This window comes from Doryrhamphus excisus, linkage group LG4 (genome assembly GCF_037039965.1).
Source record: "Doryrhamphus excisus strain RoL-2023G ecotype Guam linkage group LG4, RoL_Dexc_Guam_v1.1, whole genome shotgun sequence".
NCBI lineage: Eukaryota > Metazoa > Chordata > Actinopteri > Syngnathiformes > Syngnathidae > Doryrhamphus > Doryrhamphus excisus.
Genome location: NC_136360.1, coordinates 11,518,997 through 11,532,157, shown reverse-complemented (window position 1 = coordinate 11,532,157; position 13,161 = coordinate 11,518,997). Strand labels below are relative to the sequence as shown.

Sequence of the window (13,161 nt, the reverse complement as noted above, 5' to 3'; positions counted from 1 at the left end):
AACACAAATATTGCTTTGACCTGTTTTTGACCTTGGCTCACCAGTCGTTGTGGGTCACGACCTTTAGTGACCCTTGGATGTGACCCCTTTGTGGGCTTTAGTGCACGTCAGCAGGAAGGAAGTTCGTGATCACATGACAAAGTGTAAACACCTTTTCGTCGTTAGGACTCGTTAAGGCTCGTTAGCGACCGCAGAGTCAGAAGAGGAAGTCGAGTCCCCGGAGTGACGGTGGCTCAGCTTGGCGAGATCGTCACAAAGGGGGATTGGGGGCGTCGTCGTGATTATGGATTTCTTTTTTTTTAGGGACCGACCACTAGGCGGCGCCGGTCGCGTGCTAACTTTGGTTGACAGAAAGAGAAAGAAAAGCCCACAGGAAGTGCAAGTTTTGCATAATAAAGTCAGAAATCAACATTGTCGTCTCTCAGGAATTAGCACAACAAGAAACAGGAAGACGTTTCTGCATCACATGACCAGCATCATGGTCCAAACCCGCCAGGTGAGGGGATATAGTGAAATAAGCACGCCGCCTTTGAAGGTTCTCACAGCTGCAAGCCAGCTGACTTTATTGTTATCAGTTCACTCAACCACTGATTGTCTTCTCCTTTCAGAAAAGTTGGCATTTAAAGTGGCCAAATTCCATTTTACAAGTTGTTAAGTGTTAGCTTGTTAGGCTAAGCCATTAGCCCATGTAGCTAGCTGGATTCAATTGACTGTTTTAGGCACTATGTTGATTGTTTGGCTGAAGTCTGCATAGCTAGCATATTGTTAGCTTACGACGAGACTCATCGTCTTTAGCGGCCGCCTTAGCCGTTAGCTTATTTGCTAATTTGAACAATAAAGTAGAAGCGAACCATTAGCGGAGTTTGCTCATTTCACAAAAAGTCATCAGTCGGGAGTCAGCGGGTGGTTTGCGGCATTCCTCAAGGCACGTCCATGAGGAATCTAAGCCAACATGATGATGGCCAGGGGCGGGGCCAGGAGGGGAGGAGGAGTTAACATGAGATAGAAAAGGAAGCGGTGATGTCATGTGACTAACTACGTCATCTATATCACTAACACTACAACATGCACGTGTATATATTCTATATGTTCATATTTACTTTATAGTCATATACATAGATAGTAGAGCGTCCTCACCAGGCCACACCCCCTGATTCTAAGTGCTTTGGACTGGACCAAGCCTCTTGGAGAGCCAGCCAATCACGGAGCAGCCCGTTACCAGGCCACGCCCCTTAGAGATTATCTCGCAAACACGAAGCAAGAAGAAAAAAGGTCAAAAGTCACATTGTCGTGGATTTAAACAAACAAAACATGTGCTCGTTTAGCAAATAAGTTAATTTCAGTCCGATGAATGAGGAACTTTTAAAGGGATTTCCACCACGAACAAAGCATGAGAAGAATAGTAATAATAGTAATAATAATAGGAATAGTAATAGTAATCGTACATCTTTTGTACCTCACTAGTTTAGAGTCCAGAGGTGTGAGCGGACTGGTGGGAAAAAGAAGCAGCTAGCTTGCTAACAAGCTAGCCAACACAATTGCACTTTCCTCACGTCGATATTCCACGTGGCTCCGCCCCCTCGCGTCATCGCACTGGAGAGGGAGGAGCCGAAATGATGTGAAGAGAAAGAAAACTGAACAAGCCCCGCCCACTCACAGACTATTCCATCAAGGGGCATCCTTGTCCTTGGAAAGACCCCCCTCTTGCTAGAGGAGAGGTGTGAGGACTGAGCTGGGGGGGGGGTCCTCAGGAAGAAGCTCTGTCTTTCAGTCTTGTCCCCCCCCCCCCCAAAAAAAGAAAGGCTCAGGAGGCGGGGCTGGCACCAAACAAAGTCATGTGACCCAGGCAGTCACCTTACTGGACCTTTGGACCCGCCCGAGCCATGCTGATGCTGCCGGGTCTGGCGCTGGTGGGGGCGGAGTCAGGCGCGGGGGTCCGGGGGAGAGGGTGCAGGGGTGGGACATCTTTCTTGTCAGAGGAGGAGGGGCTGCAGCCATTGTTGTACAGGTGCAGGCAGGGGGAGGGGCCTCTGGAGTTGTTATCCCAGGTACCACTGTGGAGAGACGTATGTCATATGACTGATACATCACACCTGTCCACTGCGACCCTGAACTCAGCACAATGCTGCTATGTCCCACTGTCTCCTTGACAGGAGACATTGAACTCAGCACAGACAACGTATGTCAGTGTGTGTGTGTCCAATTTCCCTCGGTCCTCTCTTCTTCGCTGTCCCAAAGTTGGCCAAAGGGGTTGGCCATGTCTGGTTACTAGGGGCAACCAGATAGCAAAGGATGTGACCACCATAGCCAAACCAACACACACACATTTTTAAACAATAGACATTTACGAAAAAGTTTGCAGCGAGTGTGGTTGTGTATGGCTGTGTGTACACTACTGACTTGTTGTGATTCCCTTGCTGTGTGTGTGTGTGTGTGTGTGTAGTAGTGAGAGGAGAAGAAGAGTGGAAGGTTAGTTTTTAATCAATACAACTTGCTGACGTTGTGACTTTTCTTCCTCGCTCTGCACTGCAGACTGTCCTCACAACACTCTCACTGTGTGTGTGTGTGTGCGTGTGTGTGTGTGTGAGAGATGGTCATCCCCACCAAGGAAGAAGATACCTTACAACATGAAGCCAATGAACATGCTAATGCAAATATCCATGTCACATGGTGTCTGTGTGTGTGTGTGTGTGTGTGAGAGGCACACGCACACAAACACACAAACACACGCACACATGCACATACACACGTGCGACAAGTGAAGACAAACAAAGATGGCCGACGTTTTTTTTTGTGTCTTTTTCTCCCCTCCAGTGTTCAGTTGAGTCAGCACAACTCACACGCACGCGCATGCGTACAGTCACCTTGACGATGTGCACATAGGACACACACTGATATCCCTTCAGAGTGAACTTCACTTCCTGGACGTTACCATGTGACGTGACAGACGCCTGCCTCTAGATGATACCACCCGCCACCCTGGTGTGTGTGTTGCTGCCATGATGACGCCCACCATCTTTGTCTCCATGGACAACCGCCATTGTCGTCCACAGCAACCACCATGCTGACCGCCACGGGCACGATGCCCACCCTCACACAAAGCTGCTGCCATCTGCCCCCAACCTCCCCCACCACCTACCCAGATACATGCACACAGGGATGCACAGACAGTCCAGTTGATCACCATGGCAATGAGAGGCAGGGGACTGTTTACAGTATGCTCCCTGGGGGGCTCGCTCTCACAAACACTCTAACTGATGTCTGTCCCATCAGGACCACTTTTGTTCCTTTTGTTGTGTGTGCTTGCGCGTGCGTGTGCTCTTACCTGCGGCTGCTGCGGGATGTTGAAGGCGGGGTCTCGTGGTCCCACGCTGACGAATCGCTGAGCAGGAGATGTGGTGGGTGGGGCAGAGTAGGCTGACAACGACATCAACATGTCGTTACTTTCTATGTAGATGATTTCTATCGAGTCACTTTGTCGACACTTTCTATTTAGTCATCTAGTCTCTTTGTATCAAGTTGTTTTCTATCTAGCTACTTTATATCTAGTAAGGTTCTATGATTTGATTTCTATCTTGTCGGACTGGAGTCAGCTTCTATCGAGTTCTATCATGTTTTATGTTCTTCATTTTCATAGTCACTTTCCATCTAGCCACTCTCAAGTCACTTTCTATGTAGTCACGTTCTATTTTGTTAATTTCTATCTAATCTTGTTACTTCATATCTAGTCATTATTTTAAGTAGTCACCTTTTACCTAGTTACTTTTTATCTCACATTGTGTGTGTGTGTGTGCACTCACTGGGCGAGGTGGGTGAGTTGCCTTCTCCCTCAGTGGAGGAGGTGGAGGGCGGCTTGGCGTCGACTGGCAGCGGGACGGGCCGGGCCATGGGGGGAGGCGGAGGGGGGGGCAGCATGGGCGTAGGCAGAAAAGGATTGTGGACTTTTCCCTGGGAGCTACCATTAGGCTGGGGTGGCACAAGGGATGGCGGGTGTTAAAGAATGACTCACATCTTAAAAAGCAACAGGTCTCTTACACTAGCGTGTGTGTGTGTTTATTGATTGAGTGTAGACGCACGCGTACACGCACATGCGCGCGCACACACATACACACACACATTGCGGCCCGCCCCTCTGAAGAGGGATGATTGTGTATTTGACTTGCGTGCGCTTACGTTGAGGAAGCCCACCTGTCCGGCCTGCTGGGCGGAGTCAGGGCACACCAGCTGCACAAACTCCTTGAGGGTCTCCTGGGGGTGGTACCTGATGGCCGGGTGCGAGAAGTAGGAGGCAGGCTGCTGCAGGATGGGGGAGGAGGAGAAATGCAGGCTGGAGGGCGGGGCGTGGGGGCTTGCTGTGGGTACGGCAGGACAAAGAAGTTAAAGGAGGGGGACAGAGGACAGAAGGACATTTAAAAGGGGGCGTGGTTTCAGAGTAACACAAATACACAGTGACTGACACATGACGAATCAGCCACACCTGTCAATCAAATGTAGTCTAAAGGCTGTAATTGGACCAATAGCGTGTGATTGCTCGTTAGTGAAAAGGCCTCGTTTAAAGAGACACTGACGGTCTGCTCACATTTATCATTCTGTCTATGTAAGGGGGTGGGGTGGGGGGTCGTGTAGAACACACAAGTCAGGATTAGTTCCACTTTGCACACTGCATCGCTTCACTGCCTCCTCCTCCTCCTCTTCCCTGACAAAGATGTCTTCCATGGAGGAGGATGAAGAGAAGCTGTGGAATCTTCTGGAGAAGATCCAGATGAAGCAGATGAGCTTTACTGATTGGCTACTGTAGTCAATGCAATGCACACTCACCCTAATATGTTTGTGTTGCTTAATGGCTGCATGTGAACTTTACACACACATACACACACGTACACACACGTACGCACTTTCCTCCTCTTCTCCTGACGGGGTGGTGGGGGTGTGAGGTTGACAAGCGGGGGTGGGGGGTTGGGGGGGCACTGAACCTCACCTCGAGGTGCGGTAATGACTGGGCGATGATGATGCGTGAAAGCCGTTCGGGGGGAGGAGTAAGAAGAAGAAGAGGAGGAAGAGGCGGGGCCAGTAGGTGGAGGCGTGGCCTCGTAGAAAGCTGACCTCTTTAAGGCGCCGCCGGCCAACGCCATCCCTGCCAAGAACCATGACCATGAGGGGGAGGAGCTTGTAAGCATTTTCTTTAATACATGGGGGAACTGGGGAAGGGGTGGGTACAGAGAGTGTGGCTTATCTTTAGGGGCGGGGCCTGTGTGACAGCTGCAGCCAGGTGCATGCTGGGAGGATGCTAACACGACTTTCTGGGTCTCTTGATCTGCCCATCACATCCAAGTGACAAAATGAGAGGAGGACCCTCCCACCAGACATCCACTTCATCACACACACACATGATGTCTACGGCCAATGTATGAGGCTTGATGATGTCATCAGCACGCTGCCAGATGGGCGGGGTCAGGGTGGAGGCAAATGGGTAGGCAAATGAGGAGGAGAGGAAAGAAGGAAGGAAAAGGTGACAGAGTGTTTACCTTGTCGGGAGATGAAGGAGCTAGCTAGTGAGCCGCGCAGCTTATATCCTGCTTTCCAACACCGGGAAAGTCGGAATGACAAGCAAAAGGAGGAAAAGAAGGAAGAAGAAAAAGAGAAGCAGCGTGAACATTCCAAACAACACCAAAGGGGGCGCCATACACAACACCTCACACAAACACACACAGTCAGCAGGTTAAAAAGTTGGCATGAAGTGTGTGTCTGGTGGTGAAGGGGGCATGGTGGTTGCCATGGCGACAGAGTACCTGGCTCCTCGTGCCAGCTGCTGGTCTGACTTCCGCTACCTGGAGAACGACCCTGAGCAGGATAGTAGGACTCCTCCCCTGGACTGTCCACGTCCTCCTCCATGCACTTGATCCTTTTGGCTGAGCTGCACACATCGTCACCTTTTAGGCTGAGGTCATGGTGGACACCAGGTCATGTGTGTGGGTGTGTGTGTGTGTACCTGGATGAGGAGGTGCTGGGGAGGGGCCTCCTCATGGCTCCTGGACTCATGCTGTAGTAGGAGGAGCTATCCAGGTCCGCCAAGGAGAAGTTTGGTGCGCTACCAGCAGCAATGGGCGCTGACAGACAACAACAGTAACAGTCAGTAACATCACAACTATCAGGATATGCTATTTACTCAACTGCAGAGAGCACAAGGCCATTGTTTGTATATTACATCATGTTTTAAAACAAAACAGGCAATAATATATGTATATTAATTATGGCGGTCGAAAATAATGCGTGAATGGCTGTGACTAATGTATTATATTAATTACATTCAATTTACTGTAAGTAATGCATGCGCACCAGAGCAAGCACGCCTCTCTGTTATGACGGCAGACTGCAGCACAGTGGACATCCGCAAATGGCTTCATAATGTGTGTGTGTGTAAATAACCAGGAATCATATAAATAGAAAAACATGAAGTGAGTGACATGAGTGATAAGGATATCACTCATGTCATAACTCTTATAATTCGGATGTACAGTTCGCTGCATTTAAGTAAGCTGTAAACTACACCCGGGGCTGGTCGCCAGCCAATTACAGGGCACATATAGACAAACAACCATTCACACTCACATTCATACCTATGGACAGTTTAACCTAACATGCATGGTTTTGGAATGTGGGAGGAAACCAGACTACTCAGATGCAGAGAGAAAACATCCAGACAGAGATTCCCAATTGGGAATCGAACACAGGTCTTCCCGATTTCCTAACTGTGTGGCCTACATGCTAACCACTCATCCAACATGGTTATCCATTCATCATTTTTTATACCACTTATCCTCGCAGGCATGCTGGAGCCTATCCCAGCTGTCTTCGGGCGAGAGGCGCGGTACACCCTGGACTGGTCACCAGCCAATCACAGGGCACATATAGACAAACAACCATTCACACTCACTTTCATACCTATGGACAATTTGGAGTCGGCAATTAACCTAGCATGTTTTTGCAATGTGGGAGGAAACCGGAGTACCCGGAGAAAACCCATGCACGGGGAGAACATGCAAACTCCACACAGAGATGCCCGAGAGGGGAATCAAACCCGGGTCTCCTAGCTGTGTGGTCTGCGCGCTAACCACTCTCCAATGTGCAGATGGCCACCATGATTAATCATGATTACAATTCATTTTAAAAAGGATTAATCTGTTTGAAATGTTTACAGCCCCAATATTAATATATGACGATACGACAACATGTATTTGCCATCACATCGCATCCTTTTTTTTCGTGTTAAGATTCAGCTTTACAGATGCCACACTTGCTGCATGGACATCACATGATGCTGTCACCTGTTAAGTAAAGTCAATGCTGCCTCCAAGGGGCAACACCTGGTGTTTCATTTACGTATTAGGAGATGAATCTAGGCACGGCGTCCGTTAGGTCACATCAGGTGAAGAGGACCTCCTTTTAAAAAAAGCTTATGCTCAAGCTGCTGAACAAAGACAACAATCAGCATTAAACCTCAACATCCGTCTAATCCCGCGCCTCCAGACAAGCCTTCCTTCATTCTCCCCCTCCACTACCACTTCATCGCTTTATTGACAGAGAACAAGATGGCGGGATGAAAGGAGGAGGAGTCCTGACAAGACCTGCTGGCTAGTTGGACTTTTGTGCTGAGCTCAGCGCTGTCCATCTATCACACACACATACGCACACACACACACAAACACATTCTTTAGAGTTTTCTTCTGGTAAAATGAACATTCCAAGTGAATTATGTCATTTATAAAAGACTGAATGTCAAAATATTTATCTTCTTGTCAACTTTCATTCCATCCATGTCAGTGACATCACACTCACTAGCTCAATGTAAAAACACTTCAATACACTGTTGGATCGTAAGGCGTTTCTAAGTAGAGTTTCAAAATGCAAAAAGTAGAAATTGGAATGAGAAAAAAAACGTTTGAGTATGCAATTCATTGCATTAAAGGGAAATAGGCTGTTAATCAGCTGGTTATAAGTTAAAGACCACAGCCTTTAAAAGCCAAAATCTTGCATTTGCATTCAATGTAATTTTATGTCAGGTATTGACATTGTCATGATCTCTTGATGGCAAAGGCAAAAACGTTTTCTCTCTTTGAAGCGGTGGGATTGTTGAGCGGCATAAACAAGGTCCCCATTGCTGCTGATGTTGGATGCAGTAAGACAGTCAATTGAAGACATCTTACTCAATTCTTCTTAAAACATCCTGACGCTTATGGAACCAAAAAGCAGAGTCAGTGTTTTGTAAGACTTCCCAAGCCTTGAGTCAATTCACAAATAAAGACATTCAACAGCTCTCAACAGTCCATGTCAAGACAAGACAGTTCAAGTCAAGTCTGAAGTCAAAATTCAAGTCAAGTTGCAAGTCTTTGATGATATTGTCAATTTCAATCCAAAGTCATCAAAATTACGACTCCAGTCTGACTTGAGTCCAAGTCGCGTGACCTCTGCAAAAAAGTCAAGTGGTAGAGTTTTAAGAACAAAATACACCTTCAAAGCCTTGTTTCCTTCAACAAAAAGAATTTGCATGAGAGTACCAAACATCAAGAAAGTTTTATTCCCTGATGAGAAGAAATGTAACCTTGACAGCTCTGATGGATTCCAAAGTTACTGGCATGACAAGGAGATCCCACCTGGGATGTTTTACATAGGGCACAGTGGAGGGAATCTGGTGTGTTTTTTCCTTCAATGGAACAGTGAAGCTTCAGGTTGTGCAGGGGCGTCAAATGGTCAGATGGCTATGTTGAGATGTTGCAAGGGGCATCCCTCATGACTGAAGGCCCTTCTCTATGGCAGTTCACAATGCCCGCCTGACAAAGTTCTTTTGGGCCATCCTGCATGTTCTACTGATCTAAATCCAGTTGAGAACATTTTGGGATGGATGGCAAGGGAAGCTTATCAAGTTCCAGACAGTGGATGCCCTCCGTGAAGCCATTTTCACCACCTGGAGCAACATTCCCACTAGCCTCCTTGAAACACTGGCATCAAGCATGTCCAAACCAAATGTGACATAATTGGAATGACACGGCCATACATTACATTTTATTTCTATTTTAGGAGTGGGGGGGGGGGGTCATTTGAGTTTTTTGAGCAATGATGTTAAACTTTTGATCAGATGATGAACAGCCTATTTCACTTTAATGATTGTTTGCAATACATTTATAACTCTGTTTTTTTTTGGTCTCACTCCAATTTCTTCTTTTTGCATTCTCACAAACGGATCTTCAAATTTTGATCAGGAGTGTGTATGTGTGTGATTGCATATGTATATGTGTGCGTGCCTGTGTTGCCAGGGGCGACAGAGGGAGGGCAGGAGGAAGCAGAGCAGGATGAAGCATGCAGGATGTCTTTGTGTGTGTGGTGGGAAAGGCTCCAGAAGAAGGTACTAAGAAGGTGCCAAGTGGGTCATTTTCCTGCTTATCTGTTTACATGGGGGTGTTTTCCTTCCTATCAACTTAATCCCTAAATCCTTACCACCATCAGCTCCAACTGCAACAAAAACTTTGTTTTTATGAATTTTATGTCTCTTGTACACAGTTTGTGTGTGTGTGTGTGAGAGAGAGAGAGAGAGAGAGTGCAGTAATATCATATTGGCAGCCAGTAAAATGTTCACAATTGTTTTAAAAATGTTATAAACAAAACTGTAAATTTTTATGACAATATACTGTATATAATGATAATGGCTTTAATGTTGTTAAGTGTTATATCACTAGGATTTTAACATTGCTATCTTGTTTACATGTTGTGCTCGGCTCTCACTGCAACGTCGCTAACAGGAAGTTGAGGACATGAAGAGGACCAGATGATGATGTAGCAGTGTGCAGTATTCAGTCAAGTGACCAATTACACTAAGTACACTACATCACTGACCCCGCCCCTATCTACCCCCCCACCCCCCGTGTGTGCTGCTTTAATAGAATATTGATCCACACACACACAGTGAATTGTGTAATGGCTGCACAACGCCAAGGTCACCTGATGCATCTGTGTGTGTGTGTGTCTATTAAATTGGTGTCCCTATTCATGTGGCCCATTGATGTGCATTGACCTCATGTTTGTCCATGCTGAACAGGAAGTGAAGTCAAGTCAGCAAAGCGTTGTCGTGGTTACCAAACTAACAAGATGTTGTCTTCTTTAATGCTCATTTGTGTTGTTGCACCTGCACACACACACACACACACACACACACACACACTAATCTATAAGACATTCCTCCACAGCCGCATCGCTGAAAATCTGCTGACACACACAACACACACACACACACGCAGGAGAGTGTGTGTGTTGTGTGTGTCAAAGTCAAAGTGGTCCTCCATCATGCACACACACACACACACACACGTACATGCACACATACGGAGTTTAAAAGAATTAGCGTGAGTAAAAAGTTTTGATCAGAATAGTCGTCACATTGACGATGCAGAGTACTTTGTCTCTTTTATGACAACACTGTACAGTAGAATGGTTATGACGTCATCCGCTGCAGCCAATCATTACCCAGGAGGGGAAGAAAGGGTCTGGGGGGCGAGTGAGGATGTGACCTTTAAAAAGTGCCGACGTGCACGAGTAAGCGAGCGAGAGAGAGAGTGACAGTGAGATCTATACGAGGATGTCGATCGCTGCTGCTGCTGCTGGAAAGTGCCTGTCAGCACACTCAGAGCCCCGCCCCCTTGCCCCGCCCCCACCAGAGCGCAATCCATCACATACACATACTCTCACGCACACACACCTCTGATGTGTGAATTGATTATTAAAGTTGCATAGCTTTATTTGGAAGCGTCATATGACCACACTTCCTGACAACACTTGACCATGATTGACAGCTCTTCTCTGTGTGTGTGTGGACTTACTTTGCGACACTCGTACAAGTTCAGCCACTGTAAACACTCCTGGTGTGACAAAACTGTCCTGGAAGCCCAAATGACCTGGAAAACACGCGTACATGCACATTAATAACATAACATGGATATGTGTGTGTGCGCGTGCGTGCACATGCAACTCACCGTTCTCTGCCTGCTCTTTGATGTCTGCTTCACTGGACTGGTTGGGGCTCTCCGATTGGCCACTTTCTGCAAGGATACAGACACCTGAATGTCATGTGACAAGACCGGGCATTGACCTTTGACACCCCCACAGACGCCCGCCACATCGTGCATACGGAGGCTAGGCCATCCCTTCCCGAGCCCCCCACCGCCCCTCCTTTCCCAGCATGCACTGTGCTCCCACGCAGACACATGATTTAGCGGCGGGCGGCGCATCGATCGGCGGCCCTGCAAAGAAATATGAGGCATCCTCCTGAGGCTGCAGGCCGTGACTCAGGAGACGAATGGCACGCGGCCGGCCGGGTCGCAGGTCAAATTTATGATCACTTCTTGCACTCGTTCATCCCAAAAGCTCTTTTTAGGCAAAAACCTTCTTTTCTGGATGCTACATGGAAGCAGTGCTCACCAAGAGATCACAGGTCAACAACGGAACACACGCAAGCGTGTATATGCACACTTTGCATGCTGTGTGTATGTGAGCAACCTAAAACAAAAAGCATCAGACTGAAACCACGGCAACCAGAGGAGGGATGGAGGGTTTGGCGAGGGGGGGTGATAATGGGTGTGTGTTGGAGGGCACTTTCACACACTGCCCCCCTACCCCTCAAAGCTCATTCAGCCGTCACCCCCCCAGTCCAGGTTAATTAAATATGCAAATGAGGCGTGGGAGCCGAGTGGCCCGTCTGCACCCACCCTCCGAACAGTGATACCACGAACACTTCAATGTAAAAGCCTCCTTGCTATCTCTGGTAGACTTCACAATAAAAGCACACATCTCTACAACTTCACGTAGTGTGTGTGCGTGTATGTGTGTGTGTGTGTGTGTGTGTGTGTGTGTGTGTGGTCTCCTGTGACTGGAGAGGAAGAAGTCAGAGGTTTCAGTGGGAAAAGTCACTCGGTGTAAGTGTGTGTTTGAGCAGAGAGGTGTGTATTGGGCAGAGACTGACATTCACACACACACTTATAACATTTCGTACAATCATTTTTCCTGGAAGAGTTCCTTGGACGTTCCCACCCGGCTGCGCGACTTCGAGCACAAAAACAAGCTATCGATCCCGTTGAGCTTTTAATGAAATGAGGAGACACAATTCATTTTGCTAAGGGCCACAAATCAGACGACGGCCGTCGTCCCTGCAGACAGAGAATGAACATAGCTGTCAATCATGGCACCAATCCCACCCCCTGCAAGCATCACGTTCACGTTGTAAACTTTACTTTTTTATCCTTCTGAAGCTTCTTTAATTACTCTACAAATGCACAATAAAACTACAATATTAATGACTATGGAAAACCAATGTTATGTGTCAGTGTTGACAATAAATCACAACCATCAAAAATAAAACACACATAAATACTGCAATAATCTCAAAGTGTTTAACAACCACCCTGTTTCTTTTTTATCTAAAAATGTCAGGTTTATTCACAAAATAAATTGCCAATAAACAAATAAATTATTATTTGAATACTAATTAATTTACATGTACATAATAATAATAATTTAAATAATAACTACTCAACTGTTAAAGGATCTTCATAACTTGACCAATATGCCGCCATTTTAAAGAAACTCACCCGCCGTGTGTGTGTGAAAATCCTGTTTGTGTCTCCATTGTTGGACCGTGCCAACTGCACACACACACACACACACACACACACACCCTCAAGTAACACAAACAGGGATTTTGTCACACTCGCTATCACACACTTACCCCATGCCCCGTGTGTGCGCGTCTGTGCGTGTGAGTGTGCACGTGTGTGTGCCCTCTCTCTCCAGTCTGGCAGCCATCTTAAATCGTTGGCAACCATTTTGAAGCTTCTGTGTGTTTTCTTTGAGCGGGTGCCATGTTGTACCTTCTGCCAGAACAAAAGATGCCACACACACACACGCAAATACACAATCATGCACACAAACACACACGCAGTCGTAAACCCTCTAAAAACCTTCCAGGACCTTCCAGACTGGCGGCCCAGTCACAATGAGAGTTGTAAACTGGAAAGCAGCCAGCTAACTGGTATACGGATGTAAATATGTGTGACCTTTGACCTCTGCTTGGTGAGCAACTAACATTGATTTTCCGTACTTTTCTCCTCAAAGATCCTT

General features: G+C 47.1%; 1 protein-coding gene across 8 annotated transcripts in view; it reads right to left on the bottom strand.

Annotated features, from left to right (window-relative positions):
• Positions 1-1,890: 1,890 nt before the first annotated feature.
• The window catches only part of nfia (nuclear factor I/A), a 39,474-nt gene continuing 28,203 nt past the window's right edge, over positions 1,891-13,161 (bottom strand). For 2 of the 8 annotated variants that reach the window (XM_058073934.2, XM_058073937.2), the window contains exons 3-12: positions 11,022-11,087; positions 10,869-10,943; positions 5,990-6,107; positions 5,790-5,914; positions 5,526-5,573; positions 4,979-5,314; positions 4,174-4,352; positions 3,801-3,966; positions 3,326-3,417; positions 1,891-2,054 (exon numbers count right to left, since the gene is read on the bottom strand). In XM_058073934.2, coding sequence (XP_057929917.2) covers positions 2,040-2,054; positions 3,326-3,417; positions 3,801-3,966; positions 4,174-4,352; positions 4,979-5,314; positions 5,526-5,573; positions 5,790-5,914; positions 5,990-6,107; positions 10,869-10,943; positions 11,022-11,087 — 1,220 coding nt within the window. In that variant the 3' untranslated portion in view covers positions 1,891-2,039. The remainder of the gene's footprint in view (positions 2,055-3,325; positions 3,418-3,800; positions 3,967-4,173; positions 4,353-4,978; positions 5,315-5,525; positions 5,574-5,789; positions 5,915-5,989; positions 6,108-10,868; positions 10,944-11,021; positions 11,088-13,161) is intronic. The other 6 variants (XM_058073939.2, XM_058073941.2, XM_058073935.2 and 3 more) reach the window with 5 other exon arrangements.